This window comes from Balaenoptera acutorostrata, chromosome 3 (assembly GCF_949987535.1).
Source record: "Balaenoptera acutorostrata chromosome 3, mBalAcu1.1, whole genome shotgun sequence".
In the NCBI taxonomy this organism is placed as follows: domain Eukaryota; kingdom Metazoa; phylum Chordata; class Mammalia; order Artiodactyla; family Balaenopteridae; genus Balaenoptera; species Balaenoptera acutorostrata.
In genome coordinates this window covers 8,912,756-8,934,472 of record NC_080066.1, presented here as the reverse complement: position 1 = coordinate 8,934,472, position 21,717 = coordinate 8,912,756, and the positions used below count along the sequence as shown (strand labels likewise).

General features: G+C 41.7%; 1 protein-coding gene across 5 annotated transcripts in view; it reads left to right on the top strand.

The window, feature by feature from the left end:
* MCM10 (minichromosome maintenance 10 replication initiation factor) overlaps window positions 1-20,487 on the top strand; it is a 41,481-nt gene extending 20,994 nt beyond the window's left edge. For 3 of the 5 annotated variants that reach the window (XM_057544419.1, XM_057544422.1, XM_057544421.1), the window contains exons 11-20: window positions 943-1,043; window positions 2,057-2,167; window positions 2,255-2,372; window positions 4,081-4,309; window positions 5,453-5,594; window positions 6,220-6,338; window positions 8,185-8,298; window positions 10,185-10,330; window positions 13,968-14,010; window positions 14,433-18,866. In XM_057544419.1, the coding sequence (XP_057400402.1) occupies window positions 943-1,043; window positions 2,057-2,167; window positions 2,255-2,372; window positions 4,081-4,309; window positions 5,453-5,594; window positions 6,220-6,338; window positions 8,185-8,298; window positions 10,185-10,330; window positions 13,968-14,010; window positions 14,433-14,516 (1,207 nt within the window). In that variant the 3' untranslated portion in view covers window positions 14,517-18,866. Of the gene's footprint in view, window positions 1-942; window positions 1,044-2,056; window positions 2,168-2,254; window positions 2,373-4,080; window positions 4,310-5,452; window positions 5,595-6,219; window positions 6,339-8,184; window positions 8,299-10,184; window positions 10,331-13,967; window positions 14,011-14,432; window positions 18,867-18,889 lie in introns of those variants that run through there. The other 2 variants (XM_057544420.1, XM_057544423.1) reach the window with 2 other exon arrangements.
* Window positions 20,488-21,717: the final 1,230 nt, after the last annotated feature.

Below are 21,717 nucleotides of genomic sequence, written 5' to 3'. Positions count from 1 at the left end.
AGTATATGATCCATGGCCTCGTCCCTGTTCTCTAGAAAGTACGGCTGAGGATGCGGCAGGTGGGGACCTGGCTCAAGGGAGCTACACTTCGTCCAAGAACAAAACAGATTTTGTCCTCGATCCAACAGAAATTGGGCTAGAGGACTCTCACTTCCTGTATATTTTGTGATATCAAGCACATTTTTAAGATTTAAAATAATTTCTGTATTTTACCAAGTTGCAAAAAGCAATACACATATGTTATTTTTTAAAAATGTATGTACAGTTTAGCCAAAAGGAGACAGTAAAAACCATCTGTAATTCCACCACCTAGATAATAACTGTTAGTTTTGGTATATATGGTTCTGGGGGTCCTTTTTTCTGAAATGTATAAAGTTTTAATAGTATAAAATGAGATCATAATATACCTATACTTTGCCAACATTCTTTTTTCCCACATAAAATAATGAATTTTTCTTTGTGGAACATTCACTTATGGCATTATTTTTAGTGGCTACATGGTGTTCTTTTACATGGCTCTGTGATAATTTAAATAATTCTCCATGGATAAACATTTATAGCATTTCCAACTTTTAACAATACAAACAAAGCTTCCGTTAATATCCTGAATTTTTGTATAGGTCTTAGGTAAATCCTAAACTACTTGATAAGTCCTAGTCTACTTGATCAAAGTGTTGGCATATTTTTTATTTCTTTTGCCAACTTGCTCTTCCAGAATGGCCTTCAGTCAAATTTGTAGGTCACCTGTTGTTTTATATCTGTGACGTAATGCACACACCAGTTATGCTGTAGGGCCACGATATTAAGAAAGTCTACTTACGTGGTGATTTGAGAAACGTTGACAGTTTGTAATAAATGACTACTTCTGCGCCTTCTTTACCTCACAGAGCGTTGAAGTTCAGTGATTTTCCTTTTTTGAGGGGGTGACTCTTGTCATTTCAGTGCAGCTGCTGTCGCACCTAAAAAGAAGATTCAAACCACTCTGACTAATCTGGTGGTTAAGGGCGCAGACTTGATCCTTCAGGAAACTCAACAAAAACTCGGTAACTTTGTTTCTAGATACTATTTTTCTTTCTCCGGTTTAAACATGTAGTCTTCAGGGTTGAAGCTGGTTAGATCCTAACACTAAGTTACACTTGGTGAGTGATGGGGCCTCAGCTGAACGAACCAAGCTTGGTTGGCAGCATCTTAAGAAAAAACAGCATATTAATCTTGGCTGTGTCTTAGCTTTTTAAAATGTCTTGATGGGGACTTCCCTGATGGTGCAGTGGTTAAGAATCTGCCTGCCAATGCAGGGGACACAGGTTCGTTCCCTGGTCCGGGAAGACCCCACATGCCATGGAGCAACTAAACCCGTGCGCCTCAACTACTGAGCCTGTGCTCTAGAGCCCGTGCGCCACAACTGCTGAGCCTGTGCTCTAGAGCCCGTGCGCGACAGCTACTGAAGCCCGCACACCTAGAGCCCATGCTCCACAACAAGAGAAGCCACAGCCATGAGAAGCCCGCACACCGCAACGAAGAGTAGCCCCTGCTCACTGCAACTAGAGAAAGCCAGTGTGCAACGAAGACCCAACGCAGCCAAAAAAATAAAAAATAAAATAAAATAAAATGTCTTGATGTATCTGGGTCTAACTCTTAGTGTCCAGCACTAGAATCAGTAGTATCAGGTTCCTAGTCAAACTCGTCGGTTATCTTTCATTAAAACAGGTCTAGGTCGGAGAATGCCACCCCCACCCTGACCTTGGGGCTCTGTTCATAACAGTGGTCAAGGTCTAGCATGGATCCTTATGCATAGTGCATATTCCAGGAATAGTGTATGAAATGACCCCGCAGGTATTAGTATTCTAATCATTTTTCAAAAATAAGATACATTTGTCTTACCCTTGCAGTCCTACTGGTCTGAGGTTAGAGGTGAAAGATTCTCTTTTCTCTTGATATTCCATCTACTTCATTTACAAATAACTAAACTTATGAAAGAGTTTAAAAAGGGATAAGTCACATGACATAAAATACTCTGAATTTTGAATCCTTTAACGCTGATATTTGTATATTCCAGGAATACCCCAGAAGAGCTTGTCTTGCTCTGAGGAGTTCAGGGAACTGATGGACTTGCCTACATCTGGAGCCAGAAACTTGAAACATCATTTAGCCAAAGTCAAGTCATCAGGTAGAGTCAGCGTGTACCTGCTCTAGTGTCTACGCGTGGGTCCCCACAGCTTCTCAGAACCCCCTCAGCCTGTGGCTTGTGTTTTAGGGGTCATGGGGAGCCCGAAACCTGCTTTCCAGTCTATCTCGGCATCAGCCCTCTTGAAGCAACAGAAGCAGCATATGTTAGAGATGCGGAAAAAGAAATCAGAAGAAATACAGAAACGGTAGGAATCACAGATTTAATGTTCCCTGTTTAGATAGCTCATCTCGGGAATTCTGAGGATGTCTTAATAGATTTCAAAAGTGTGACTTTGGATTTGGGGTGGTTGGCTACCTTTTTAACTTTGGAAGTTTTTAAAAAATTAATTTTAACATAACCTTTAAAATTATAAAGCATTTAAAGTTATGTATTTCTGACTTATGCTGGTAAATCCTGAGACCTGGTGGTACAGGCTGCAGTAATTAATATCACTGTGGAAACGAGAAAGGAGTAACATATAAAGACAGTTTTGTGAAAAGGGAAAGTAGGCGTTGAGCTGTTTGGTGCCCGTTTCTCAGTTTTGCCACAGTTAGGTTTTTAATTACAGGCTGGGCCAATGCGTGGATTCTGCATTTGTTCAGGTCAGTGATAAAAATGAAGCACTGAGAATGGAGAGTCATTTCAGAGGCAGAATCAAGTGGAAATGGGTGTGGAAGGTAAACAAATCAAAGACTCTTGAACTCAAGTTATCCGATGGTAGTAAGAGCTGCTGTTTACAGTCACCCAGCATGCACTGAGCCACCATGCTTTACACTGTACACACGTCTCATCGGTCCTTACTGTAATCTGCGAGGTGTTATTATCCTTGTTTCATGACTAATGTAACTGAAGACCAGAGAGTTAGTAAGTGGTGGAGCCAAGTTTGAACTCACACCTACCTGTTCTACTCCAGTGTTGAACCATTATGCTGTCCCAGATCTAGGCTCCTATAGGGTACCTAGTTCCATGGAAAAGGACGCCTATTACGAGTCAAGAGGAAATGCTTTGGAAAAGTAAGAGAATGGATTTGGCCTCAGGCAGGTTAGTTTGAGGTGCTGGTGGGATATCTATAGAGGTATTCATCAGGGGCCTACAGGTGACGTAAATGTATATATATGGACATAAAAATGTATATGGAGTTGTGAACCTTGTAGGGAGTAGAAAGCACCCGTCAGTTTAAAGGCATTAGTTTGAAGTTTTTCAGAATTTTGCTGGCCAAACAAAACATACCTTTGGGCAGGATCTGCTAGGCAATTTGCAAACTCAGCCTGGAGCTTACAGGAGTGGGGATGTGGTAGGGAAGAGAAGACTGGCCCAGGATTATCTGTCACTAGTCCTGAGCCTGTCACTTAATGAGCAGTGGGGTCTTGGGCCTCAATTTCTTTATCCCTACAATGAGAGGTTTGGCCTAGATGATTTCTGACCTTTGTTGTTTTTAAATAGTCCTTAAAGCCATATATAAAATAATCACTGTGTGAATTATAGCACCTTTCTGTTAGGACTTCCAAATGTAACAGATGTGTTATCTCTTCCCAGTAGAGGAAACAAAATACAGAGAGATTCAGTGAATTCCTGAAGGATCTCAGCTAACCAGAGGGCTAGGAATACAGTCCACAGCTCGCCTTCAGGGCTGAAGGTGCTCCATAGTCTGTACCCACTGGAAAGCCAGTTGATAAAAATAGTAATCAGTTCTAAACTGGTGAAACAATTCGCACTTATTCAATGAAAAATCAGTTAGCTTAAGAGTTAGTGAGACTAGTATTGTTTTTACTGTGCACTAATCTGAATTAATAACCAAGAAGGGAAAATTATTTTACTGACGACTGCTTATCAGCTGGTGGCCTGCCTGCGGTCTCCCAGTCTGCATGTTTTGTGCTCGTGTGCATAGTTTGTGACTGCCTGTTTCTTTAAAGATTTCTCCAAAGTGCGAGTGAAGTTGAGAGCCCAGCTGTGCCATCCTCTTCTCGCCAGCCCCCTTCTTGGTCTCCACCAACGGGGGCTGAGTTCCCCAAGCTGAAAGGAGCCCCAGCCCCACAGATGCCAAAGCTTGGAAGAGACATCTCAGAAGGAGATGATGTCCTCTTTTTTGATGAGTCACCACCACCAAGACCAAAACTGAGTGTGTTAGCAGAAGCCAAAAAGGTAACTGGCATCTCTTTTCTTCACCACTTGAATTTGTATTCTGTGAGACACAGCTGATATTTCAAACTTTATATACCTGTGACCAGGAAAGACAGTCACCTCATACCTATTTATTGATCATGATAATTAGAGTCAAAGGAATTTTAAATGATAATGGGTATCAACATAATGCCATTAACTTAATCCAAGAGAACTAGCTACTGTCTCCACACTATTTCTTGTCAGGCTGCAGGAGATAACCTAGAAGAAGATACTGTTTTACAGCTGGAGACCCTAGTATTAGGGGGAAACATTCTTGGAATTGTTGAGGCAATTGAATTGTCAAATAGTGGTTTAAAGAATCCTTCTTTAAAAGAAATCTTACACAGAAGCCCAGTCTGTAGACAGATAAAAGCTAAGCTGCTCTGATTGAAGTGGGAATTGGGGGTGGTCAGAACCCCACCTCCTCAGCAAGGTCTCTCTCTCCTCTTCCTGAGTCACCCTGAGCCCTCGACTTGAGCCTGTCTTCTCTTTATTTCTAGTTAGCAGCTAGAACCACATGAAGGGCAAAGGCTAGCTGCAAGCCAAAGCCGTACCTACAGTAATAATAGCGATTATGCACATATGTTACTATGTGTCTGTGATATGTGCATACATGCTGTTTACTATGTACAAGTACATGCTTGGCATGCATTGTCTCATTTTATCCTTAAAACCACAACCCTAAAAGGTAGGTTAGTGCTGTCATCCCCATTTTATAAATGTAGAAACTGAAGCTGAACAATTAAGTCAGGTTATAAACTAGTAAGTGGCAGGGCTGGAATTCTATCCTAATCTGTCTATTCTGAAACAAACTTCCAAAATGTTTGTGTGGTTCCTCTGTGGGTCTCAAAGCCTACACACTAGCTGAAGGATTCGCTGAAGTTTAACTATTGATATTTAAATAAGCTGAGATTTGGTTTACTAACTTAAGAGACCTGTCTTCCATTCTTTGAAATTTTAATAATTGTGTTAATAATGCTAAGTAAAATGTAGATATATTTTGCTAATGTATGTTTGAGAACAGCCAGAATTCACTGGTTAATCACTGGAAAGGGGTACAGAGCTACAGACGCCTATCTCATCTTTTAGATTTTTATCTCCCTCTCTTTTCTTTTTTTTTAGTTGGCTGCTATAACCAAATTAAGGGCAAAAGGCCAGATTCTTACAAAAACAGACCCAAACAGCATTAAGAAGCTAAAGGAACCCCAAGATGTCCTGGAAGTGAAGGAACGCGTAGAAAAGAACAACACATTTTCTCCTCAAGGTACTGCGAATGGGAAACTTAGCAGTAGGAAAGAGACACTACTTATAAAGGAAATGTTCCAAAACATGACCAGCCTCCCTGACATCAAAAGTCATTATTTTATTTCCATTTACCTATATGGAGAGTACCTAAGTAGAACTTCTGCAGTTGGAACTGATTGTTTTTTATAGTCACATTAAATTAAAATGAAATTATGCACAATTTGAAAACTTGAGATTACTCATTGGATCTTTGCACATACATATTAGTATAAAGATTTGTTTTGAAAGAAGTAGAATTCCTTTGTTTTAAATTGCCCTATTTTTATTTTTAAAACTCTGAAGCTGGCAGTGTCCTTTTAACATGAGTTTGTAAATAGGAATTTTGTTGTTGTTGTTACCTATTTTCATAATTGGCTCTTATTTTAAGGTGAAAACGATTCTAATTTAGTGGTCAAGTCTGCCATCCCCTCCTGCATATTCTAGTTTGTACTTCTCAACTCAGTTCTTCTAAGAGCCATCCTTTGCTCATACCAAGTGGGGGTAAATGCAGTTTGAAGGGTCTTGTAGGGGGAGATGCAGCTGAGTCGGCGAGACCCGCCAGCCCTCTGAGGTTCCTCTGTTCACTCTTTTTCTTTCTGCTCTAGCTGAGGATGAATTGGAGCCTGCCAGGAAAAAAAGGAGAGAACAGCTTGCCTACCTGGAATCTGAGGATTTTCAGACAATTCTAAAAGCAAAATCGAGGCACAGGGGGATCCTAAAAGAGGTAAAAAAGAGCCCAGAAGGTCAAGGGTGACAGAGATGTCCTCAGACTCGGGCGCTCTGTCGTGGGCTAAGAATCTCTTCCTGTTTCCTCAGCCGAGGTGTTAGTTGTATGTCAGTTTGTTTGAGTTTGTTTTGAAGAACAGGAATATTGCTAATAGATTTTAGCTTTGCCTTTGTTGCATTGAAGAATATCATTCAACATTATTTAAATTGACTTCAGTATTATAAAATGTTTCAGTCAATATTTTATAACTTTGATTAAAGTACATTCTATAAAAATGTCGAATTAATGTGTTATACACCTAACACTAATATAAAATTGTTAAGTCAACTATACTTCAATTTTAAATGATTAATTAACTCTTTAAAAAGTTTACCTGTAGTTATGGCTGTGAAGTTATGTTTTAATGGCTCTCCACTATCAACTATTTTCTGCCTTGCAGTATGGGAAGGGATTTTTCCATTCATACATTTTTATATAGACCCTGTAAATGCTCTAAATCAGTAGTTCTCAACCCAACACTCACAATGCCCCTTTTTAATAACAAGTGTCTTGTATTGTTCTCTTATTATCCTGAAATTAAATTTGTGGATAATGTAAATTACCTAGCTAGTAATTTCAAAAATACCAATATAATATCCTAGCTGTAATATAAAGAGGAAAAAAGGAAAATGTTTGTAATAAAAATATGTATTTCATTATGTAAAATACATGGGCACAACTACCCTTGAAGAAGTAATAAAATAGAGGCTTGGATTTGTAAGTATATATGAGTGGATTTATCAGGCAGCTAGCAATGAAGACTCAGTAGATGTGTCTTCTTAGTAACTTGAATACCGTGGGCCTATTTCTTTGACAATGTGGTTTATTTTTTAAAACTTTTGAAGACATCAGAGCACAGTTGTCTCTCCATATCCACAGGGCTTTTGGAACAGTCAGTGTATGTGACAACCATGCACAAGTATTGTGGTGTTGTACACAAAGCTGTTAGGTTTGAGGGTTATAGTCGGGTGTTTCATCCACATGGATGCCCTGTAGAACGTTGAGAACAGTCCTTTGATGTGTAGGGACTGTTCCGTGCACTGCAGAACGTGTAGCGTCCGTGGTCCCCGCCAGTGGCAAAGGTTATGGTCACTGGGATAACAAAAAAAGTGCTCCCACAGATTTTCAAAATGTCCCCCACTTAGTGCCAATTTGCCAAATGATCTGCCTTTCTTTTGATTAACAAAGGACTAACAAGACAATGATATAACTTTCTACTGGACTTGAACTCAGTCAGGAGAGGTGCTCAAGCAGACCCCAAAAGACTGTAGAGCTGAGTTCCTTGGTTCTTGTGGCCACCAAAGACCTTGCGCCTTTTGCCTGGTGCAGCTGCACTGACTCGAGCTGTGACCGCATCCTGCCCTGAATAGCTCTCTGCCCTCACACCTCCTACCTGTGTTCCAGACAAGCAGGGATTGCTCCTGCCAAGTGCTTGGTCTGGAGAGTAGTATCGAATAGAATGGGCGTCATCACTGGGGAAGCATCCAGCACCTCCCAGAGCTGAATCTATATTGGAACAGTGCAAACAGTTCCCTTCTGGGGTGCACTTGACCTGATGATGCTGTTAATCACATCAGTAGTTTAAATTTGTATTTAGTGTCTTGCACATCACCAAATGCTTTCATACCCTCTTTTTGCCCATTAAGGGCTTGTTTCTACTTACCGTCTTTTGGGTTGCGGTTCATTGATCCATGTCCTCATAAAGTTAGCTTGTCTATTCAGTTCAGATTTGATTATTATTAAGCAGCTGCCTGAGTCTATATCAGATTTGGTACAAGGTCTTCTGGGTATCTTGTCATTCCAGGCCGAGGCTGAGCTGCAGGAACACTATTTTGAGCCCCTGGTGAAAAAAGAACAAATAGAAGAAAAGATGAGAAACACCCGGGAAGTGAAATGTCGAGTCGTGACGTGCAGGACGGTGAGTGCGGGAGACAGTTCTCCCCACGACCTGTCTGGGGTTGCTGTGACTCAGCAGGATGTGGAGAGTCTGTAGGGTGTGGGCCCACGTCTTATGACCAGAGTCCTGCCCGGGTCATTTAATTAGGCTGCAAACCAAATGGCGTCCGATAGCCCAGCACCAGGCTTCCCATGACCCATCCACTGAGCTCTGATAGTAGAGCCTTTGTATTGAGATGTTCCTCATTTGGCCATAGCTCCTGGTTCTGTGGAAGAACCTCTTCCCCTTTGACCACTGGACCAAGTATTCTTATCTCTCCTCCTCAAGTTTTAGCACGCCCTCAGTCCATAGTTCCTAAGTCCCTGGGGCCTTGGTTGAACAACTTGATTTGGCATCAGATGTCATGATCAACTACTGTTGTTCCCTTCTGCTCAGGGCCTAACCTACTAGATTGAATCTCAGGGCAGAGTGTGAATTGTATTATTGTCTCTGTTTGCAGAATATTTACCCTGAGTCTATTAGAAAATTCAAAATCCTGTACTCCTCAACATTAATCAAAAATGGCCAAAAAAAAAAAGTTATTGCTGAACACTACTCCTTCCATTACCATTTCTTTGAAATATGGCTGCATGGCTAATCCGCTTCGTGAGCACATGTAAGAGGAGAAAGAGGTTTAACTTACCCAGTGCAATTTTCTCTATCTTTATTCTTTTTAAAACCTTAGATTCTCCTTTACATTTAGGGGGTGGGCAAAAAGGTGGAGCTTCCTTGAGAAAGTTCAGACTGTGGAGAATGAGTAAAGCTTTTACTTCATAGGACAGCTTTTCCTCTGACAGCATGGCTGTGTTAGGACAGAGCTGGTGTATTCATTTCCTGTTGCTGCTGTAACAAATGACCACCAACTGGGTGGCTTAGGACAACACAAATTTATTATCTCACAGTTTTGTAGGTCAGAAGTGGGTCTCACTGGGGTAAAATCCAGGTGTCAGTAGGGTGAGTTCCTTTCTGGAGGCTCTAGGGGACAATCCATGTCCTTGCCTTTCCCGGCTTCTGGAGCTCACCTGCATCCCTTGGATCATGGCCCCTTCCTCCATCATCGAAACCAGCAATGGGAGGTGGGGTCCTCTCGTCACAAATCAACTGATTAGCAACTGTAATTCCATCTGTAACCTGAACTCCCCTTTGCCATGTAACATAATATGCTCGTAAGTTCCAGGGACTAGGGTGTGCACATCTTGGGGGGATTATTTTGCCTGCCACAATTGGCATACCACTCTGCCCTCTTTGAGGCTGCCAAGGCCAAAAGTTATTTATCTAGACTCCGTGTGATTACATTGCACTGTCTGGCTCTGTTTCAGCCTTCACCCATCATTTCTTGTTCTTTTCAGTCCTCTGAAGGATCCAAATTAAAAGTAAATTACTTAATATCTGTCTTGGTTTTGCTGTGTATGAAAGAGGAGTGGTAATAAGCTTATAACCCTTCCCAGTGGCCTTGTAAGAGAGAAGGGAAGAGCGGCTCAACATCCTTCCTGAGTAGGCCCCGTGGTCGTCATCTGTTGTCTTACAGTCAGGGACTGCAGTGAAGACAGGGCAGACCAATCAGAGCTACTTAGAGATTGCCAATCCTTTTCTTCCTTCACCCTAGCCATTGTCTTGATGTCACAGAAGGTTATTGTGTATTTTACACCTGAAATTGGGGCAAACATGAGAAAAAGTGGTATCAGTAGGGGGAAAGTCAAGAAATCACATGATCACTGCAGCCAGAAGATAATAGCTCCACCGGCCCCTGCCTGGTGGCGACGAAAGAACAGAAGTTCTCGGGACAGGCTGCCCTTGTGGCAGCTGGCTCATTTCTCCTTCGGGGCTCTTGACCGGACATGTGCCTTCTTTCTGCTGGTTCTGTGCAGTGCGCTTACACCCACTTCAAGCCTCTGGAGACCTGCGTCAGCGAGCAGCACAACTACCACTGGCACGACAGTGTGAAGAGGTTTTTCAAGTGTCCCTGTGGAAACAGAAGTGTCTCCCTCGACAGGCTCCCCCAAAAGCACTGCAGGTATGAGAATTGCTGGGGTTCTTGGTCTCATCCAGGCTTCCTGAACCTTTTTCTAGTTCCCATGTGATGCTGTTCCCTTGGAACTGTGGACAGTCCTTGACCCCAGGAGGGTCACCCTTGCTCTGTGCCACCTTACGGCTCCTGGGTATCCCCGAATGCTCCTGGAGGGAAGGGACCCTGCCCCTTTCACAGCTGTATCCCCAATACTAAATATAGTGCCCGGTGCATAGTAGGTTATCAGAAGTGTTTGTTGAATAAGTAAATGGAGCCTGTGTATGGTGGGTTGGGGAAATATGTGTGTTTGTGGGGGGCTCGGATAGGGAATTTTTTTTCTCTGCTGTAAAGAGTTATTTGTTTAAATTTTTATAATATGTGAGTATGTGTGTTTTAAGGGACTTTCTGCTTTTACTTTGTGGGGGGAATTTCGGATACAGAGGCAGAGCTGCTGTGTTTGACTACTCAGGGGGCATGATTCATGTAGAACAGCCTGAGTAATACCTGTGCAGTTCGGAGTGCAGTTTGTAGAACATTGTCCTTGGTGCGTTCAGTGCTCTCCTAATTTATGTATTTCTCTGTCCCCTTCCTCACTCACTATGAGTGTTGTTAGATATCTTTTCTTATTTTCCTTTGATTTATCAATGTGGTACATTACATTGTTAAGTTTTTCTGAAGTTGAACTTTCCTTTTTTATTCCTTGGATAAACATGACTTATCTTGATGATTTTTTTATTTCAGCACACTGTTATAATCAGTTAGCTAATATTTTATATGTGATTTTTATATCTATTCATAAGTGAATTAGACCTTTTTTTTCCTTTTCTTATGTAGACCTATCTCGTTTTCGAACCAAGATTATGTGAGCCTTATAAAACGAATTGGGCAGCTTCCTGAAATAACATATCAACTAGCAATTATTTCTTGAAAGTTTAGTAAATCTCAGCTATAAAATTATTTAGGCCCTGTTCTTGGAGAAAAGGGGTGGCTTTGATTACCATTTCAATTTCATGGTCTCTTTTCTACCAATTTCAGCTTTTTATATTTTTCTAGGAATCCATTTCATTTAGATTTTCAAATTTATTAACATTTAGTTGTCCCTAATGTACTTTTTTCAGTCTGTTACTTGCTATATTTTATTAATAGGTATTTACTATATTTTGTTCTGTTGTTTTTTTCCTTCTCTTTTTCAAAGTCAACCTTGATAGAAGTCTCTTTGTTCTGTTAACCTTTTCAGAAAACCATCTTTTAGTTTTCTTAACATTTATTGATTTTCTTTCTGTTTTCCTGATTTCCACCCTTATCTTTATGTACTTCTTGTTTCCTTGGGTTTGCTTTGTACCATTTTGTGTACATTCTTCAGTTAAAAGCTTAAACTCAACTTATTAGTTTGTAACCTTTCTTGTTGCCTCATAAATCAATTTTTAAAAAAAAATAAATTGAAGGTTTGTGGCAACCCTGAGTTGAGCAAGTCTATTGGCACCATTTTTCCAACAGCATTTTATTTATTTATTTATTTATTTATTTATGGCCGCGTTGGGTCTTTGTTGCTGCGCACGGGCTTTCTCTAGTTGTGGCGAGTGGGGACTACTCTTCGTTGAGGTGTGCAGGCTTCTCACTGCGGTGGCTTCTCTCGTTGCGGAGCACGGGCTTTAGGTGTGTGGGCTTCAGTAGTTGTGGCTCGCAGGCTCTAGAGCTCAGGCTCAGTACTTGTGGCACACGGGCTTAGTTGCTCCGCGGCATGTGGGATCTTCCCAGAGCAGGGCTCGAACCCGTGTCCTCTGCATTGGCAGGTGGATTCTTAAACCACTGCGCCACCAGGGAAGTCCCCTCATAAATCAGTATGAAGCTCCTATTTCTCTCTAAGTAGTTCTGCTTTAGCAGTCACCTGCAAAGTTTGATGCTTAGTTAAAATTATTTCTTAATGTCTTGGATGATTTCCTTTTTGACCCAAGAGTTAGTAATATATATGGGATTGATTTTATCTTTTTTGTTATTAATTTCTAACTTTATTGCGTTATTCTTGAAGGACATAATTTGTATGATGTTGATTCTTTGGAATTTGAGGCAATCTCACTATCACCTTTTCACCAGGATATTCTCACTACCTTTTTGTTTGCTCATTTCATTTTGGTTGTTGTTTATTTCCTGGACCCCGAACTTCACTCTCATTTCCAGTTTCTCCGAAGCTGATTTGGGATGAGGGTGGGGGCTCGTTCATCACCTTGTCAGGAGCTGGTTTGTGCATCTTTTTACAATCTAGGTTAGAATTGTTCTAAGCAGCTATTTGTATATTGATATTTGACTTCTCTCCAAAATATTGTAACAGCAAGAGCTTGTGTAAAGCATTTGATTATCAGAGAAATGTGTTCATTGAGGGTAAGCAGTAAGTACAACTCAAGTGGAAGAACACGACGCCTCTCAGCCTCCAGGTGGCGCTGTTATTTTTGTTAACATCTGCTTTCTCTGGTCTCTCTCTTGTCAATTCTTGATCTAGAGCAGAAATGGGCAAACTGTTTCTGTAAAAGGCAGATAGTAAATGTATTAGGCAGGCACTGTGGTTTGTTTCACCGCTCTTGTGGCAGCCACAGGTGGTGCTCAAACAGGGAGGCTTGGCTGTGTTCAGCAAAACCTCACGAAAACTGGCAGGCTGGATTTGGCCCTTGTGTTAATAATTGCCAACCCCTGACAGTAAACTGTGCGTAATATCATCACTGATCTGGTCGTAGGCCGCGAAAGTCTCTCAGTAGACGTTCAGCTGGGGAAGGTGGTGGAGAGGCTCGGCGCTAAGTCCTCTGGCAGCTGATGCTCAGGGCGGGAGTGGAGTCTAAGCCAGATGGGGAGGAAGGATGAGGCTGGTGGGGTGGCCCCCACGGCCCGGACCCTCTCAGATCCAAAGCTGCTGGGAAACATAGTCCCATGGCTTCACTATATTTCTTTTCAGTTTCTCTCTCTCTTCTCCAGAATAAACTTCATAGACAATGAGCTTTCCCCATAGCATCCCAATGCCTCCTCAGGGTTGGATTCACCTACCATGTTAAAAAGTGAGAATGAGAGTCTCCAGGCCCTTTGAGTGAAGAGAGTCAAAATCTTTGGGTTATGAAAAGATTTCCTTCCTGTTGTGTTGGTTTCACACCAAATTTAACATTGACCTTTAAGTGGAAAATCAAGATATCACTGTCTTCCCTGTTCTTACTACTGAAAAAGCGGGGGGAGGATTGTTCAAACCAGAAGGAAGAGTAATCCTTTCTTATCACAGCCTTTTAGTTCCAGAACAGGAGAAAGGGGCAAGCCATAGGCTGCATGTAGCTGTAGGCTGGCGTCCTCAATCCAAGGGTCTTCCCAGTGACCAGCACTAGAAACCAAGCTCGCACTCATCACCTATAGCATGTGTAGCCCTGTTATACTACCATTTGAAATTCCTTCTCTGAAGTATCTAGCTTATTGCAGAGTTGAAGACCATTTCTCAGATCACTGGAGTATTTTCAGTAGCAAAAGAGCATAGCCTGGAATATGAATGTCACCTTGATCAGCTTCTGCTTAAATGGGGAAGATCTTCCCCCAAGTGCAGGGAGCACTGCTATCTTCATGTGTGTGGGCCCGGAACCTCACTTCTGAGTCAATCCCATCTTTTCTGTTTCAGTAATTGTGGCCTCTTCAAGTGGGAACGGGACGGAATGTTAAAGGTATGTCATCTGCAAGGTGATGGGTTTTAGTGACCCATGCAAATAATATTGACCCATTTCTTTTTTTTTTTTTTTTTTAAAGTTCTTTTTTTTTTTTTTAATTTTATTTATTTATTTATTTTTGGCTGTGTTGGGTCTTCGTTTCTGTGCAAGGGCTTTCTCCAGTTGCGGCGAGCGGGGGCCACTCTTCATCGCGGTGCGCGGGCCTCTCACTATCGCGGCCTCTCTCGTTGCGGAGCACAGGCTCCAGACGCGCAAGCTCAGCAATTGTGGCTCACGGGCCCAGCCGCTCCGCGGCGTGCGGGATCCTCCCAGACCAGGGCTCGAACCCGCGTCCCCTGCACTGGCAGGCAGACCCCCAACCGCTGCGCCACCAGGGAAGCCCTGACCCATTTCTTATTAAACTATTTTTATTTTTCTAGGAAAAGACAGGTCCAAAGATAGGAGGAGAAACCCTGTTACCAAGAGGAGAAGAACATGCCAAATTCCTGAATAGCCTTAAATAGCCCCGACTTCAAACAGGTACCCACAGCCTACATTGCTTCTTGTGGTTCTGGAAAAACAAGAGTATTGGCTCTGAATTGCCCGTGTTCCTGATTGACACAGTCAGAACAAATACTTGCTAAGCCTACAACTTTGCCTCCTTCCTCGGTTGTGTTGGTTTAACATCAAATTTAACATTGACCTTTAAGTGGAAATTCAGGGTATCATTGTCTTCCCTGTTCTCAGTACTGATGGCAGAATTCACACAGTTTTTATGCCCCAAACTGGAAGGTAGATAGAGAGTTGTGTTTCTCTCTCTTGGGTTGTAGAGAATGCAGTGTCGCTTCTTAATCACAATAAGGTTCTGGTATTTATATGGACACCCAGAGACAAAAGAATGAATTTAGCTCAGGTAACCTGCCTAACTTCTGGGCTTCAGTTTCCTCATATGTAAAATGAGGAAGGTTGGCCTAAATGATCTTGAAATGTGTCTTTGAGCACTCAAAGTCTAAAAATAATACAATGTTTTGCCATCTAGAAAATTATGACCGTCGCCCTTGATATAGTCTTGCTGTATTGATATTAAAAGCCGGGTTCCTTCTGTTGATTCTACTGTTACCTCTATTTTGTTCTTGGAAATCAAGTCACCGACCCACTTGGCATTTCAATTCATATCTATATGGTCTCTGTGCTGTTACAATATCGTGGAGCTCTGTAATAGAAATGCCTAAAATCTCATCATTTTAAAATGTGGCTTTATTTAAATGTGGCTTAAAGAAAGTGAAACCTCTAACCAAAACAAACATAAAATTTGAGAAGCCGTGAAGCCCAATTGGAAAACAGAAGCATCCCACAAGGAGGATCCTCTGGAGTTTGGGATTTGCAGATATGCTTTATCATGCACGTTAAGAATTCTAGGTCGGGGATCGCTGCATGATGCAGGTGGGGGGCAGCCTGGGACGCGTGGTTACGCTCGAGTCTCAGCCCTTCCGCTCGCTAGTTCTGTGACCTCAGCCGAGGTGCCCATCCTCACTTTCCCCGTCTGCAAAACGAAGGCGATGGTGTCGTGGTGGCGCGAACTCCTGTGAGATGGCGCGTATGCGCAAGGGCTCATCAGTAGGTGCAGCTTCTGTTACGCTTCCCAGGTAAGAGCACAGAGACCCGAGAAAGCAGGCCCTGAAAGGAGAGTTTGGTTGCGGGTCAGGGAGGCGGTGTCGCAGGTGAGGCTGGAGAAGGAGGCGGTGGCAGACCTTGAACTTTGCGGTGCCTCCTTGGCTGTGGTGAGGACGTGGGTCTTGGTCCTGTGTGTGCCGGGACCCACGAGAGGGTTTTCAGCAGGGGCTTCTGTGATACCACTCAGCTGCTGCGTGGAGAATGAGGCGGGGGCAGGGGTGCTAAAGGCAGAACGACGCTGGCAGATCGCAGCACTTGAGGGAAAGGAACGGCGGCCTGAACGGGAGGGTGACGATGGAGGTGGACAGTGGTGGATGGCCTGAAAGGAACAGGCAGATTGTGCTGGAGAGGGAGGCCAGGGTAGCGTTCCGGGTTAGGGAACTAACTGCATGAATGTTGAGAGGAAACTCTGAAGAGGTGGGAGACAGACAGCCCAGACAGTCAGATGCACCAGGCTCCCCACCCAAGGGAGATCAAGGCGGCGACAGGAAGCAACTCTGGGGCATCTTGGCCCACAGGGCAAGACCTGTACTGTCTGAGGTTCCCCCAGAGGTTGCTAAGGGCACGTGGGAATGTGGACTGTAGCCACCATTTTGTACAAACATTAGGTGCTCAATATGCTTCTCAAGAAATAGCAATTTTATGAGGACCAAGGGCCAGAAGAATGCGGTCAGCATTCCAGATAAGGCAGGATGGGGTTTCACTGGGTCAGCTCCGTCTTGTCCTTCAGCCAACTCAGAGGCACCCAGAATGTCTTGGGTCTTTGCCCTGAACCAGCCCAGGCTTTGGGGTCACCGTCAGGAATCAGGGTATATGACTCTGGCAGAGTGACTGGCAGAAGAGTAGATGGGGAGATGAATGTTACTCATGGAAGATCCTTTCCAGGTCGTTCCTCAAACATAGTGCAGTATTTATGGGTGAAATGATAAAAATGTCGAGGATTGGCTTTCACAGCAAAATAAAGGGATGGAAGGCAGCAACGAGGGTTTCGGTGAACCAAAAGAGGCTGAGTTACTAATTGTTAAAGCCGGATCGTGGGTACGTGGAGACTAGCGCTCATCTCTATATTGTCACTTATGTTGTAAGATGTCATGATGAAAAGGAAAAAAACAAGATAAGCAGCTTGAGCTTGCTTTCTCTGTGACGCCTGCCCAGCGTCCCTGGGAGCAGTTGACGCTCCTTCCTCCAGGTTGTTGCTGTATTTTGAATGTTCCTCTGGCAGGGAACTTATTGTAATGGGTTTGTTTATCCATGTCACCTGCTAGCTTGTATATTTTATTGTGGTTCAATTTCCAGGTGCCAAACACAGTGCTGCCCTACTGGTGCTCAGTGAATGTTGGGTGGGTGGAGGGATTTTACAAACTGTGAATACAAGGAACTTAATGTTTTCTGAATTGTTCAAACAAACAAACAAAAAAATAGAAGTGTAGGTCAAACCTCACGCAGGCTACCACCAGAAAATTCCATTTAGGAGAATCCTCTGCCTGGGCGACCTGATTTTCCAAATACCATTTGACCCAAGTGAATGCCACTTAAAGATTGGGTCAATTGGTAGGATTATTATATTGGGATTTAAACTCTAGCTAGGAATAATTTAGGTTTCCCCCAAGATGGTATTATAGTAGGGACCTAAGGTGGTTGTGAGAGATGGTTGATTTAGGTTTCCGAGAGCCAGAAGTAAATTTCACATGCCTTAGGTTTCATCAACGTCTGCTCTCTGTGCGTAGAAGGTGCTGTGTCTGACGCCTGTGTTCTCCCTAAGGTCACATCCTTATAGCTATATCTTTAGGAGTATTTCACTTTCCAGGAGGTGTGTGTGTGGTTTTTTTCTTTAATTTTTAGCAGAGAAAATGTTTAAGTTTCAAAAAGAACCAAAAGCACTGGAAATTCTGATATTTTTGATGGCTCATTTTGAGTAGATGTGTTTGTCCCATAAACCTAAAAGAGAGCTATGGATCTGAAGTAGGTCACAACTGAGCAGCTGCCTGGACACTGAACGCCAGGTTGCTTTTTGAGGAGCCCCTTCCTATGTAAGAAACTTGTTCTTGTTTGAACCAAGGGTGTTGTGAGAGTCCAGATTCACTTGTATATTGTGTATGAGTCATGTAGTAACATTTTTTTTTTTTGTAGTAACATTCTTATAAAGGTTGATGGGTGAGCTGAACCTAGATGCCCTCTGTTTTTAAATTTGATTTTTACATTTTAAATAATTAAAAATATAATTGAATTACTTCTCAAGTTACTCTAGGTGTTGGGGGGCTTCCACTGGGGTTGCCTTGTGTGTGTGTGTGTTTTGTTAGAATATTCAGGGATGGGAAGGGATGGGTGGGCTGGAGGGGGCACTTACTTGTTTGCATTGAAAATATGATTCATCGTGAGGCCAGTCTTTAATCTTACCACCTACTTTATCAATGTGTATTAAATGCTTTCATATAAATCCAAAATGTGTGTTTTTTTCTTATGCTGTCTTTGGCAACGTAGAGATTATTGTATAATCACGGGCCATCAGAAGAGAGTAAGCACACGGTGGTCTAAGTTAGTACACAAAAACTGGCCATGTCCTTCGTGGTTGATCACAATGTTCTGATCTTTACAATAGACTTTTTTTTTTCTATGCCTTTTTCCTTTCCTTTCTTTTTTGGTTTATTTTATTTATTTATTTATTTGGCCGTGCCACAGGGCTTGCAGGATCTCAGTTCCCTGACCAGGGATTGAAACTGGGCCACGGCACTGAAAGCCCGGAATCCTAACCAGTAGACCACCAGGGAATTCCCTATGCCTTTTTCTGTTTAGAGGAATTAAGTGGCTTTTTAAAGAAAATCATCTTTCTCTTGAGTTTTGTTAAACTATACTTTCCCTTTCCAAACAACAAAAGGAAAACTGAACTAATGTAGATAACAATGATCCAGAATAGCAAATAAGAAGCTTCTGAATGATTGGTGTGGAATTGTCCCCAAAGGGAACTTAAAACATTTAAAGTTTCCACTTTTAAAAATTTTCCAGTTTTCAACTTTTAAAAACATTACAAGTTGATATATAGCTAAGTTGACAGGCAGTGATTGAACGATTGGGTTCTTGTGTAAAAGTTGATGATAGAAGTAAAGCTTGATGTTTATAAGAGATTAAATGTGTCTGACAACATTAATTTTTTAAAATCGGGAGAGTAAGTCTGTTTGCCTAAGTTGTCACTGCTAGCAGCCCATCAGAGCCGCTGCTCTTACAGGTAAAACAGACATCTCAGGGGCCATGAGGAGAGATTTGGAAACAGCACCGCTCAAAAGAAGGATGACTGGCCCCCAAAATGAAATTCTGTATTTGCCAATATTGAAGGAAGAAACGGTGATATATCTAAAGAAAATAACAGAGAGGCGCAAAAGGTGGAAGAAATCAGTTGGCATAAGTGGGCAGCAGTTTGTGAAAAAGCTGTGGAATTTTAGAAAATTAAAGAAAGACAAGAATATAGCCACACAGCTGAACTCTCCAGATCAAAATGGGGAAGAGGCCTGCCATGTCCTGCACAGTCAGACCACGTATCCAGTAAAATTGACCTGCATTTTGGAGAAAAGCGGGACATCAGTAATCGAGGTGGTGAAAACTCAAAGCCGTTTCACCAAAGAAAGGAAGAAGGAACTAGAAATATATAGAGAGTGGATTTTTGTTATTCACAGTAATTATGTTTCATAAAGTCACCAGCTGAACTAGCAGATACCCAATCACTGCTCCTAGAGGAAATATAGGCTTAGGTTCCCTTGAGCCTCTGGTCACGTCTTCTTCACCGGATCAATACATAACCTTGTATTATGTGTGTTTCTGTTTAAAGACACCTTATTTAATATGTATCGTCGATTCATTAACATGGAACTCACAGCCGACAGCAGTGTATCTCCTAATGGAACAAAGCTGATCTCAGCACACGCTTTTTCTCCAGAGGGTGCATCCCAGCCTTCTTGCCCTCAGGAACACTTAAGCACTATGCCTGTGGGCCATTTTCAGCAGCAAAAGTACACCAAAGGAGCACAAAAATGTGATGAACGTGGCATGAAAAGGACATCTTTTTACAGCATCAGAGCTGAAACCAGCAAAAGTTGTTGCTTTGTTCTACCTCAGCTGAGAACAACTTAGATTTCTCGTTGGTCTGCACATGTGCATGTCCTTAAGTGACCACAAAAACACCACATGTATTGCTTTTGGAGTTATAAATTTTAGCAATTAGGTGAATTTGGAAAAACATGGAATCCACAAATAATGAGGAGCAACTGTGTAATATTTCCCAAAACAGGGCCAGATCGGGAGTGTCCCCATTTTGCAGATTAGAAAATTAAGTGATTTGAAAATATGGGAAGAAACCAGGATTGCAATCAAGTCTGTGGTAATGTTGCTTGAGCAGAGACTTCTCTATTGGTATATTTTTAAGTCAACTTTATTAAGGGCTAAATTTCACACAGCAAAAGGCACACATCTTAAGTGTACAGTTTGGTAAATTTTAATGAATTTATACATCCACATGACCACCACCACAAGCAAGATAGAGAACATTCCCACCACCCCAAAAAGTTGCCTCTGCCACTTCCCAGTCAGGCCACATGCCCTGGTCCCCTCCATCACTGATCTGTTTACAGTCTGTTTAGATCTGTCTTTCCTAGAGTTTCATATAAATGGAATCATACAGAGTGTACTCTTACACTTCACGCAGCATCTTTTGAAATAAATCCATGTTATTGCCTGTGTCCGTAGTTCATTTTTTATTGTTAAGTATTTCAACTGTATGGATATGTCACTATTTATTCACCTGCAGATGGACATTTGGGTTGGCTTGTTTCCAGTTTGGGGCTGTTATGAATAAAGCCATTAGCAATATTCAGGTATAAGTCTTTCTATGGGTACGTTTTTGTTTCTCTTAGGTAAATATCTAGGAGTGGGATTTCTGGTAAGTATGTTTAGCTTTATATGAAACTGCTAAACTGTTTTCCAAGTGGTCTTTCATACCCACTAATGATGCATGAGAGTTCCATTTGCTCCACATCCTCACCAATACTTGGTATTGTCAGTCTTTTCAATTTTAGCCATTCTGATGGGTGTATGGTGGTATCTCATCGTGGTTTTAATTTGCATTTCCCTCATGACATCTTTTCCTGTGCAATTGGCCATTTGCATATCTTTTTTGGTGACGTATCTGTTCACTTATTTACTGGGTTGAGTTGTAAGAATTCTTTCTGTGTTCTGGATACAAGTGCTTTTTGTGGATATACGTATGGTGAATATTTTCTCCCAATTTGTGGCTTGCCTTTTCATTTCTTTTTAACAGTGTCTTTCAAAGAGCATTTTTGTCATTTTGGTGGAGCTCATTTTATCACTTTATGGTTCATGTGTTTTGTATTCTAGCTAAGAAATCTTTACCTGCCTTAAGATCACAAAGATTTTCTTATAGAATTTTTTAATATAGTTTTAGCTTTTACTATTAGGTCTGTGATCCATTTCAGATTAATTTCTGTATAGGCTGTGAGGTAAGGGTTGTGGGTCATTGTTTTCCAAACGGACATTTAGTTGTTACGGCACCACTCAGTGAAAAGATTATAATTTCCTCATTGGATTATTTTCACTCCTTTGTCAAAAATCAGTTGACCATACATTTTGGGATCTACTTCTGGACTTAGTTCTGTTAAATTAATGTGTATTTCATTCCTTATGCCAGTACCATTCTCTTAATTACCATAGCTATATAATAAGTCTTGGAATCGGGTAGTATTAGTTCTCCGGCTTTGTTCTTTTTAAAATTTGTTTTGGCAATTCTAGGTCCTTTGCGTTTCGGTGTAAATTTTTGAATCAGCTTATCAATTTCTACCCCAAAAACGCTGCTGAAATTTTTATTAGGATTGTGTTTAATCTTTAATATTAAGATTTTGTATCTATGAATATGTCTCTCCATTTATTTGGGTCTTTAATTTTCTCAGCAACGTTTAGTGGTTTCAGTGTACAGATCGTATATATATTTTGTCTTTATTTTTCAATAGTTTTGATGGTGTCATAAACGGTATTTTTTTCCATTTTAAT